Source organism: Alosa sapidissima, chromosome 9 (genome assembly GCF_018492685.1).
Source record: "Alosa sapidissima isolate fAloSap1 chromosome 9, fAloSap1.pri, whole genome shotgun sequence".
Taxonomy (NCBI): domain Eukaryota; kingdom Metazoa; phylum Chordata; class Actinopteri; order Clupeiformes; family Clupeidae; genus Alosa; species Alosa sapidissima.
Genome location: NC_055965.1, coordinates 36370783 through 36382943, shown reverse-complemented (window position 1 = coordinate 36382943; position 12161 = coordinate 36370783). Strand labels below are relative to the sequence as shown.

General features: G+C 40.4%; 1 protein-coding gene across 1 annotated transcript in view; it reads right to left on the bottom strand.

Moving 5' to 3' along the window:
* Positions 1-4380: 4380 nt before the first annotated feature.
* The window catches only part of LOC121718888 (zinc finger protein 2 homolog), a 28425-nt gene continuing 20644 nt past the window's right edge, over positions 4381-12161 (bottom strand). The window contains exon 5 of the mRNA XM_042104298.1: positions 4381-4499. Within this exon, the coding sequence (XP_041960232.1) occupies positions 4494-4499 (6 nt within the window). The 3' untranslated portion in view covers positions 4381-4493. The remainder of the gene's footprint in view (positions 4500-12161) is intronic.

Sequence of the window (12161 nt, the reverse complement as noted above, 5' to 3'; positions counted from 1 at the left end):
GTAGTGACGGCGAACTGAAGCTTTCTGAACCAGTGAAGCTTTCAATCCAGTAGCCTACTCGAAGCTCTAGAACTCTATGAGGACCTCTGCTGGTTTGATTTGATTTGTATCAAGAATGTCATCAGATACAATCGAGGATAAAAACACAATAAAGTCCAGGACTTATTTCCATTGTGGTCCTCAACACATAGCACAAAGACATAACAAACACATGTTTTCATAAATAAATAAAAAATAAGATATTGTAGCGTCGGCGCAAAAAGACAGTGTTAGCGTTCTCCCGCGAGAGCGAACATTTGGGGGGTTTATGTCGTTATTCTCTTAAGTTATAAGTGTAAAGTTAGTGTCTTTAGTGTAACATGTTTCCCTTTTAGTTTTCCCTCATGTGTGATCCTTTTTGTGTGGGGGGCTGCGACCTCCCCTGTTGGTGTAGTGTGTGTGTCTTCTTGACCTGCCCTGTGTGCATTGTGTTCTGAGTCTGTGTCCCTGCCCTCGTTCTCAGCCAATAAAGCTTGCACTGAACAACTCTTGGCGTCCTGAAACCTTCAAACGTTACAATATATTCAGCTACTCTCATTAGTAACCAGGCCTTGATTCTCTTTTTAAATGAGTTCCGGCTGAAGATGACTTTAATTTGCCTGTCTAACTTTTTCCACAGAACTGCACCTGTATAGGCAAAGGTTCCTTGCCTAACCTAACAATGTCTTAAATTTATAAGGAAAAATGTTCGCTCACTCCTTGGTATTCTTTTGTTGAGTTTATTTTCTCATTTGGCACATGACGTTTCGACCTTGCGGTCTTCCTCAGATTCACTTGCAAACACAGGCTTGGTACATGATCTAAATCACCTGTCTAGAGGTAGAAGCAGGTTGGCACATGATCTAAATCACCTGTCTAGAGGTAGAAGCAGGTTGGTACATGATCTAAATCACCTGTCTAGAGGTAGAAGCAGGTCGTCTGTGTCTCCTCCTCTGCGGTGTTGTTCTACGTGTTCTATCCCTATAAATCTCAAGGTTGAGAGTGGGTGTCCTGATTGGTTAAAGTGAACCGCCAAAGGGCTCTTTTCATTGTTGTTTCTGATGTTACTCCTATGTTCACTTATTCTTATCTTCAGAGCCCGGCATGTTTTACCTACATAGGCTTTCCCACAGGGACATTTGATCAAGTAAACCACATTGGTAGTGCTGCATGTGATTTTACCTTTAACATGTAAATTCTTTCCTGTTGTTGGGTGGGTGAAGGAGTGACATTTGTATGTGAAGCTGTCTTGTGCACAACGGCCACAAGGGTAATTTCCATCTGGAATGTCGCTTAGGAAATGCTGTGGTGTTGGTGCTGGTGGACAGTCTGCCTTCACTACATAGTCCCTGATGTTGCGTGGCCTCTTGTAGATAAAAAACTAAAAAACTTGACCCTTTTTTGTTCAGCACCTGGGATGTGCACAAAGTCTCCTTGGAAGTGAACATAATCTTTTTTGGAGCACTCCCATACATACCTTGGATTTTAATTGAAGCACTGAGCAAAATGGGGGAAGAAGGTAAGACTTTTGAGTTCATTCCTGAAGATTACGACCGCATCATTTTTAAAAGATTCCCTGTTTGATGATGCACCATAGTGAACAGCAACTGTGAACACCTTAAGAAGGATTTAAAACACCTCCAGGATAAGGAAACCCGTCTTTATCTTCATGCAGTGACTCTAAGTGATTATTTAAGACAAAAAAAGATAGAGGCCTTCGTATCACAAAAGCCCCTACCATAGACAATGAGACCTTCTGTGATCGATGGTGTGAAATCACAAACAAATGTTCCTTTGATTTGATGATCTTGATGATAGAAGAGACAAAGAGCCAGCTAAGTAAAATTATCCAACAAATCACTGAAGAATTGTCTCAAAAAATGGATCAGAAGATGCTGGATGATCTAAAAATTGAGTGTGAACAGTACAAAATCCAGATGGAAAAGGAATTGAAAGCCCAAAAAAAAAGCCCAAACTTTGAGAGGGATACAGAAGACTACAAGTCAAACAAAGTACACATGGCGATACCTTGAGAACACCAATTCCCAGGATGCTCCACAGAGAAGACCACCATCTGGACATTTTCAAAGGCAGTCCTCTTTCTCTTCACTGGATCGGGATTCTGATTCAAGCACTCATAATGACCGAGCAAGATCTTCTTCTTTTTTAGGAGAGCGGGCCCACAAGGGCCAAAAGACATCAATCAGAGGAAGAGGAAGAAAATCTGGCGAGTAAAACACTCAAAATGGAGGACCCATGTACCAGACAAGGAGTTGGGGAAAGCGAATGTGACAAACATCTCCAGCAAGCAACTCACTGACTCCTGCATATCAGCACTATAGGTAAAGGCCTCTCTTTTGCACCTACATCTCAGTGTAAAGATTTTGATGTTTACATCAGCCTTCAGAAATGTTTCAGAACTTTAAGAATTCAAGATTTCTTTGGACCAAAACAGAACTTAACACCTTCAACTCTGTCCACAGCAGCCCCCCCCCCCATGGCAAGACCACGCAGTGAGCAAACATCCAGCCAGACAGCTGACCTTGAGAGTCAGAACACAGAAAAAACACAAGTTAAGGTTAAAGGGAAGTCAAAGTTTATGCCCCCTAAGAATAAAAACATGTTTATTGAAACTTTTTGTCGGCTGGTCGAAAATGATGTCTCACATTTATGCAAGAGTAAGGGCCCGTCCCATTTCTCCCCCCTTAAAACTTCCACTTGGTTTTGATTGCCCTCAACATTAAAGCCCCCTCGACAAGGGAAGTGGAGGTGAAGATCTTTCCCTATGAATTGGGACACCACTATATGCAAGTTAGCGTAGCGAACGTGCTCACCTACGTCACGCGCAGCGCCGACGTGTCTACCGGTAGTAGCCTGCTACTATTTTCATTCAGGAACATGCCCGTTACAGCGGTCATTGTTGTGTGGGCTGTGCTGGTTTATCTACGACTGGTTAATCAACAAAGATATACGTGTTCATGTGAATGCCAGAACACACACCTTAAATATTGACAAAACTACCCAGATCAGATATATAACGTTATTTGATGGGCAGACTCTCTCAAAGCACTCAGCAGATATCATGAACATCGTCAGATAGCTTCGTGACATATTTTCTAACATTAGTGTTCAAAACTCAACAGCCCATCAGATGTGCATCAAACTAACATATTCCAACATATTTCGAAATTTTAATATGCTTATTTGCGAAAATATATGGCAAACGTGGCCGGCTCGGTGAGCTCGCACAGTATCCTGGGTAATTTCATCTCCCACTTCGTTTTAAAGGAGAATTCCGGTGTGATATTGACCTAAAGTGTATTGAAACATGATACCGAGTGTGAACGTATGTCTCATAGCCCATCTCGGCTTGTCCCCTGCACTCCAAAATGCATGGATTCCAGTTGCTGCTACTGGAAGAAACTGGAATCCATGCATTTCCACTGAATTATTTTTGGAATCTGATCCCTTATCATACCTGTTCATTCTTACTCGTCGCTCGACTTATCTTGACTAAATTCAAGATGGCTGCAAACGCTAAACTTCGTGAAGATACTGTCTGTATAAATCGTCTTGTAAGTAAACTACCAGTGCTTTTTCAAAGTTCTCAATGTCTCGTTTTAAATGTCAGGGCCCTCGGAAGTCTACCAATGCAGTGTGGAGATACATTTAGCCTCGTAAATTCGTTCTTTCCCATCTGAAATGACTCCCCTACCTTTGCTGCCTCCATCCTCTCCGTTTTTGTTGTGTAAAGAAATGTTGTATACGATGGCATTGAAGTCTTGAGTTGGCTAACATTGAAGTCTTGAGTTGGCTAACATTGAAGTCTTGAGTTGGCTAACATTGAAGTGACTTTGACTTTGAAGTTGAACATCGACTTGAAGGCTTTTTCTTCAGTCTCCACATGGAACTGTGCCATGGCCGGATAATGTCCTGTGGCGGACTTGGTTACATTGTATTGTAAATAAACAACAAACTTTTTCAAAACAAATGTTGATTTATTAATGTGCAATGAGCAAAAATGACATGACATTAAAGGTACAGCTTCAGTTTTAGGTACGACATGACAATGTTCTTGCCACGCTCAGTGCAGTGGTAAGTCTCTTCCCATGTGTGAGTGCGCTGGTGTGTTTTGAGGGAACCACTCTCAGTGAAAGTCTTACCACGCTGAGTGCAGTGATACGGCTTCTCTCCTGTGTGAGTGCGCTGGTGGGTTTTGAGATGGTCTAATTGGCTGAAGCTCTTGTCACACTCACGACAGGGGTACGGCTTCTCTCCTGTGTGAATGCGCTGGTGGGTTTTGGTACTTCCTTCAAGAGTAAAACTAGAAGGTGCCAGAGTCTCTGGTTTGATCTCTCCAGACCTCAGCTGGCGCACGTACTCGTCCGTGTGGCTCCTCTTGATGTGCTCGTTGAGGTAGAGCTGAGCCGTGTAAGAACATGGACACAGGGAGCAAGTGAACACCTGAGATGCGGTCACCTCTGAAAGAAAGAATAAAGAGGAAGATACAATTTAGGTTCAGACAAAGAAGCACGCTGGACAACATTGTGTAACATCAGCAACATCAATTGAGAAGGGTCTGGCGTCAACAAGGCTATAAAACAAAGCAGTGCAAGACATTAATGGCCCTTGGCTACCAAACAGTTACAAGTAGCAACGAGATTTGGTTGGTTTTGGCAACCAAAACCTCTTTATCCTCCTTGTATGAGCCATATTCATTTTGTATTATTTTATTTAATTTAGCTCAGTGCCACTAGGGGGCTTTGTGGCTCAGCCGACCTCGGGTCAGCCCAGGTAGGCCATTTAACCTACAGGAAACGCAGACACAGGTGTTGCTAATTTAGGAAGCAAACAGTTTTCGACTGTGCCTTTGTGCCTAGCCTTTGTGGTGAGCAATTCGGTTTGTTATTTTGGTTACATGTATTATGAGTTAAAGTTATTGCCGCTGTATGATATGGATGTAAAATAAACCTGCGAGATAATTGGAACAATTACTGAACTCTCCGTTTGCTATGTTCGAGTGCACTGGGCGCACGTCTAAAACTAATCCGCTATATTAGCAACCCTAGACTTCGTTTAGGACTTAGTCAGTACACTCCTTATTACACGGCTATTTGACAAAACAAAAAAATAAACTCCACATGATATGACCCTTTCCATTCCCAAAACTCCCAAGAGGGTAAGAGCTCATGCTAACATCTAGGGTAGAAAATAAAACTGCAAACATCTCTACAAAACACATCTGGTATGATTACCATTCACTAAACTCCCAAGAGGGTAAGAGCTCATGCTAACATCTAGGGTAGAAAATAAAACTGCAAACATCTCTACAAAACACATCTGGTATGATTACCAATCACTAAAAGATTACAAAACAGGTTCAAGTTTGTGTCTATGTGCCCAAGATCAAAATCATGTTATAGACCTAGAGAACCCTATCAACCCTCAACCCTGTCTTAGTGACCTAGAAAATTCTAGTTCTTCTCCCTGCCTACAGATGGCACTCTTTAATGTTAAGTTTAGATCGCTCTCTAAGAAGACATTTATTGTAAATGACATTATCACAATCCCACAAGCTGAACTGTATCTTTCTCACTGAAACATGGCTTAATGCCTCAGACAATTATAAACTTCTTGAAGCATCACCGTCCGACTTTTCCTTCTCACGTTGCTTTCGCTCCAATCAGAAAGCAGGCGTGGCAGCTCTTTTTTCCAATGTGTTACCCTGTAAGGATGTTTATTTTGGTACTTACTCCACCTTTGAATACCTAGCTATTGCAATGAAGCCACCAAACTCCTGTCTAATGGTCACAATTTACCACCCTCCGCAGAACAGAGTAAGGCCTAGTCCACACGTACCAAACCGATCTTTTTTTCCTCCGTCTTCCCTGGAACCGTATCAAGAATATTTGCGTCCAAACGGATCCATCTCAACACGACTCAACACGTTACTTCATACCCCAGGCCTATAGGTGGCACTGTGTCTTTACAGAAATTCACCAAAACTTGCGCTTTAAAAACAGACAGAATAGGCTACGGCGAAATGGCTAGTGCAAGGAAACCAGAATTGTTTGTGTGGACTGATGGTGAACTGTCAACTGTAGCCAACTGTAAAACTAATAAACTTTATTTTACGGTTTGTGAAGGGTGCAGTCCCGTCCTTTATTTGGCTAACGCAGGTAGGCCTACTAATCACCTTTACTTTCTTTGGTTGTGGGATAGTCCGTCATTCACATTAGTTTTGGCCTTCACCGCAATTAGGCTACTAAACGCAAGGCTTACCCAAGTTCTAGGCTATTCTGTCGCCACATTTATAATATTGCAATAAAACCTTCGTTAGTAACAGTCAATACTTTTGCCTGCATCAAATCGTGCATTCGCATTCAGTGTGCTACCATCGGCTTAACGTGAGTTCTAAGCGTCTTTGTATGCTTATATCTGATTTCACTCGACTGTGAATGCATGTATATATGTTGTAAGACATGTAAAATAAATAAATGAATGACACTGGAACTACGCACAAATTAATGTAGCCTAAACTTACACCGCACTTTCCTAATAACTTAAGTTCTCTCGCGTCACTGACAGTAGCTAGAATGCATAAAAAACACCGGGAAAAACAGTGTTCAGTCCACCAAGTCATAAGCTATCAGCGCTGCGCAGCATCAGTTGTGATATTTATCTTAACTTAACACTTGAGTGTAATCGTAGGTAATGTCATGTATGAAAACTAGTATTGTTAGGCAATACTATAAGTCCAGGGCAGCTGAGGTGTGGCGATGACATCATCGATACGCAAGCAGGATGTGCGGTTTCGCTGTCTAAACAGACTCAAACGGGCTACGGTTTCAGATTTCTCCACTCTGGGACCAGGTTTCAGAAAAGTGCGGTTTCGGGCAGTGCGTTTACAGGATTCGTTTGGACGCTCGGCCAAGACGAAGCAAAACCTCTGCGTTTAACCTAAAAAGTGTCTCCGTGTGGACAGGCCCTAAGTTTCATCTCTGAGTTTGGTGAGTTTTTGTCTACTATTGTGACAAACTACGATTGTATTCTCATTTGTGGTGATTTTAATATTCACATTGATAACACAGCAGACTGTTATGCAATGCAATTCACTGATCAGCTGTCAATGTTTTAGCTTACACAACACATTTCTGTACCTACTCACAATCATGGTCACACTTTAGACCTTGTTATTTCAAAAGGCCTAGACATCTCCATAACTGGTACTTTAGATGTTGGGATCTCTGATCATCTTTGTATTTTCTTCAGTGTTGCCTGGCCAACTAAACTTACATCTGGCCAAAAAACATTTTTTAGATGCAACATTGGGGAAGTCACTCCGAAGGATTTCATCACCGCTTATATTAATGCTGCTGGGTCACAGTATGAGCTGAGTCAGGTCTCTGTTGCAAACCCAAATTTGAATTTCTCTGATTTTATTTGTGATAGTATAGGTCCATCCTCAGACTGTGATGAATTAGTCAAGTATTTTAATGCTTGTGTTACACAAATCATGGATAACATCGCACCAATGCAACTTAAGTCTGTCTCAAGAAAACAAAAGCCACCCTGGAGGACTTCTAAGAGAATAAGCACCTGCTGCAAATATAAACGCAAATGGCGTAAGACTAAATCACAGGTTGACCTCATGAACTATAAGAGTCAATTGCTTATGTATTGTACAACTGTGAAATAAAAAAAGCTTGACGACAGTATTTCTCCCAGATTATATCAGATAGTTCAAATAATTCTAAAGTCCTGTTCAATACCATTGACAGACTAATCAATCCTCCTCGTTTGATACCCTATGAGCTCCACACTGAAGAGAAGTGCAATCAGTTTGCTACGTTTTTCAGTGAAAAAATTTCAACTATCCGGAGCAGTATCTCTTCATTCTTCATCCTCCTCACCAACCTCTGCCCAATAGTAAGGCGACTCTCCACAACTTCACTCCAATTAGGGCTGGGATAAAAGATTATTTTTTAAACTATTAATCTAGCGATTATTTTTTCGATGCATCGATTAATCTAACGATTCATTTTTTCAGTCGATTTCGATTTGTTTATCTCCCCATTAATTCACTAATAGCAACTATAGATCTGAATGAAAAAACATGAATTCTTTAAATTATATCTGAATGAAAAAACATGAATTCTTTAACATTGCAATATATGTTTATTGCTCTTAAGATTCCAAAATAAAAGACTATACAAGTGCAAAGTAATGCATTCTTAGTCAGAGGTAGCATTCAATAAAGTTCAGTAGTGTATGTCTAATTGAGTGCCTGTCATTTTAAGACGTTTAACACAGTTAAAAGGCTGCTGATGTGTGGATGCAATTCATAACGTAGTTAGTTCAAATAACGGTTTGTTCTCCTCCTTTGGACAAGCACTTTTGAGTCTTGGAAAACACTTTCCCATTTACATTGGGATTTTGCAAACATTCAGAGTCAATAAAATGAGCCCTGCATGAGTAACGAATACAAGCAGCAAGCAGTAAGCATGCAAAACTTGACATCCAAACAGTATTCTAACGTTAGCTTTGAGATACTGCTTGATTGCATACTGTAACTTAACTTAGTTTAGTCTCCTCAATGTACTATGTTGTGATAAGACCTTAGCAGAATTTACTTTAACTTTAATGCAGCAGTTTTGAACAAATTTGTGCAGCATGGTCACGATGCTAAGCGGATTTAATAGCAATTTAGCCCACTGTGTTCTATGCAGTGCTTCTATGTGGCATCAACAATCGTGAATATTTTGTTAAATGCACATGCAGAGGAGGAGCGTATGAGGAGGAGCAGCGGGCTCGTTACGAGAGAGAGCGGGCTGTGTGAGTAAAAAGTGCAGCTCAATGAAATTATTTTATCTTATCTTAATTTAAATAGTAGGCCTACAACATAGAACATCAATGTGTGGTGGCCGGTTTTGATTTCGTGGTGCCCAGCCACAGATTAGTCAACATATGGAAAATTAAAAATATTTAGCAGCACACGTTATGCTTGACGAATCGACGCTCATATTTTGCGTCGACGTATTTTTTGCGTCGACGTCATCGATTACGTCGACGCGTTGTCCCAGCCCTAACTCCAATCCATCTGAGTGAGCTGGAAGAAGTAGTCCAAAAGTTAGGTTCAGCTACTTGCTCCCTCGACCCTGTACCTACTAAGCTGTTCAAACAAGTCTTCAGCTGCTTGGCTGCTGACATACTTCAAATTGTCAATACCTCCCTACTATCTGGAACATTCCCTGGTTGCCTTAAACATGCCATTATTATGCCTCTACTAAAAAAACCTAACCTTGACCCCCTGGCTTGTGAGTTACAGGCCTATCTCTAACTTGATTTCTTAGGCAAAATTCTTTAGAAGGTTGTTTACAAGCAATTTTGCACCTACTTGTCTCAAAACTCTATTTTTGATGCCTATCAATTTGGGTTTCAGGTAAATCATAGCACAGAAACTGCTCTAGTCAGAGTTGTAAATGACCTTAGAATTGCAACTGACAATCACAAAATGTCGATTCTTGTTCTCCTTGATCTAAGTGCTGCATTTGATACAGTCGATCATTCTATACTTCTGCAACGTCTTCAGTTGGTCTTCAAGGTACAGCTCTTGATTGGATGCAAATCTGTGTGTAAGAACGCTTTATAAATGAGGCCCCCGGTGTGATAATTCAAAATCCCCATGTTATTTTCCCATAGGAAAAATCGCCAGATACCGGATGTCAAAGATGGCAGCTTTTTTGTAGGCGAACTTCAGAGGTCTATTCCACTGATAAGCCCAGTTACTCATCCTCCTTACACAAGGGAGTGCAAGCGGCCATCGCTCTATCACAATCTCTGCTTCAGGCATTCCAGGACCACGGCCAGCTATGATGCCAAACACGCGTTTAGCTTATACCAAAGTCCCTCCACTTGGCGGCCATATTGCAACGCTTTTTGGGCACTCATCGGGCATCCTATTTGGCAAAAAATGCGTGTGCGCAAGGCTTCATAACACCAATCTTGCTCCAGTGGCGAGTTCACACCATATGATTGGCACAATGTATTCACATGTCGACGTTTTGCTGAGTAAGGGGTGGGATCTATGTAGACGTTACAAACTAGCCCCATGCATTTCTATGGAGGATTTTTTGAGTGCTGTGTCTCCTCATTAGAAAGTCTCTGCTTATACACTCATAGCAATCACTACGATAGCATAGCAATCATACTGACGGCCGAACTAGTGAAACCAGAATGGCGAAAAGTGCAATGTGATGTACACAGTCAACATCACTGATCACCAAGTAGTTTAATTTAGTGAATACTAGTAGTCACTAATAAATTACACAATGCATAACATGGTAATGTGAATCATAAAATGGTAAAGTGCATCATAATTCATAAAATGGTGTGTATCATAATAAATAATATATAAATATATATATATATATATATATATATATATCAATGTATCATAATTCTTAGAAATATCCCTGTGTGTGGTGGGAACAGGAAATGACCCGGGCTGGACCCAAACCTGCATCCCCGTGGGAACAGGAAATGACCCGGGCTGGACCCAAACCTGCGTCCCCGTGGGAACTTATACCCAAATATGCTGTTGCCATGGTCACGGTCATTTATAACGGACCAATGGTGGTAGCATAGGGTGTTTATTGGTAGCTAGTTACAACCAGATGGTCAACATGATAACTTAAACTATACAATGCATAACAAGGTAATGTGCATCATAATTCATAAAATGTTAATTCTATCATAACATGGTAATGTGTATCATAATTGATCATGAAATGGTAATTGTTTCATAAAATGGTATTGTGTATCATGAAAGAAAACTCGCGCACACACGTTGCCTAAAACTAACGCATCCGCACGGTCTTGAGTATTTGCCACGAGACCCTACCTGTCTAACCTGAACTATTGTGTATCATGATGCATAAAATGATAATGTTATCATAATATGGTAATGGGTATCATAATTTAGCATATGGTAATGTGTAGCAGCATAACATGGTAATCTCTATCATAATTCACCATATTCCTATGAGCTGATCAAAGTTTCTGGTACTTGCAAATTACATTTAATGGCAATTGTTTTTATGTTTACAATTACAAACATACATTAATTCAGTTTCTAGTGACACAATAATCACTCCATATTTATGATGTACATCACATTATTTCCTCTGTCAAGTCAAGTTTATTTATATAGCACATTTCATACACAGGTCATTCAATGTGCTTTACATAAATCAAACCAAACAATAATAACAAGTAAAAGCATAGAAGGGCAATATAGTCAAAGAATAGTTAAAAGGTAAAGATCATAATAAAAAGAAAACATAAAACACAAGGTAAAATCATTTAAAAATAAAGAATAATTAGTAAGCAAAAACAAAGGCAAAAGTAGTAAAAAAAAGTAAAAAAAGACAAGGTAGAATAATTATCAAGGCAGATTCAGAATTTGTAACTCTTGTAACTCTGTGCTGTATAAGTTCTGACGGTAGGCAAATCGGAAGGGGTCCAGTGAGGGTGTAGCCTAGAAATCTAGACACACCCTAGCGGCAGCAAATATAATTCGCAGCCAGGGTAGTCTAGCAACTTTGTTAGCTAGTGAGCTGGAAAAATGAAACTTCAATCAGGCCAATCACATTGTGTATAGAGTCGGCGACAGTTCTGCGTAAATTCAACCCTATATTTTATATAAGAGATGAACGCTACTAAATTCAGAAGGAAACAATTCAGACACCAGTCATTTGATTTTAAGTTTCGTTGCCGTTTAGACTTCACGGTCACGTTATGCTTCTTCTCTCTCGCTTAACTGATTTCATTTCATTTCATACATGTAACAAACCCCATAAAATGAACAAAATAACCCCTACCCCAAACAGAAATATATACCGTATTTTCCGGACTATAAGTCGCACCGGAGTACAAGTCGCACCAGTCAAAAAATGTTTCATGAAGAGGAAAAAAACATATATATAAATATATATATGTTGCACCTGAGTCGCAGGACCGGCCAAACTATGAAAAAAAGTGTGACTTATAGTCCGGAAAATACGGTAGTTCAGTCCAAGCATGTACATTTAAACTTCAGCACCAACCCCAAAGTCATATAAAGCGCTACCGCAACTAGTCCC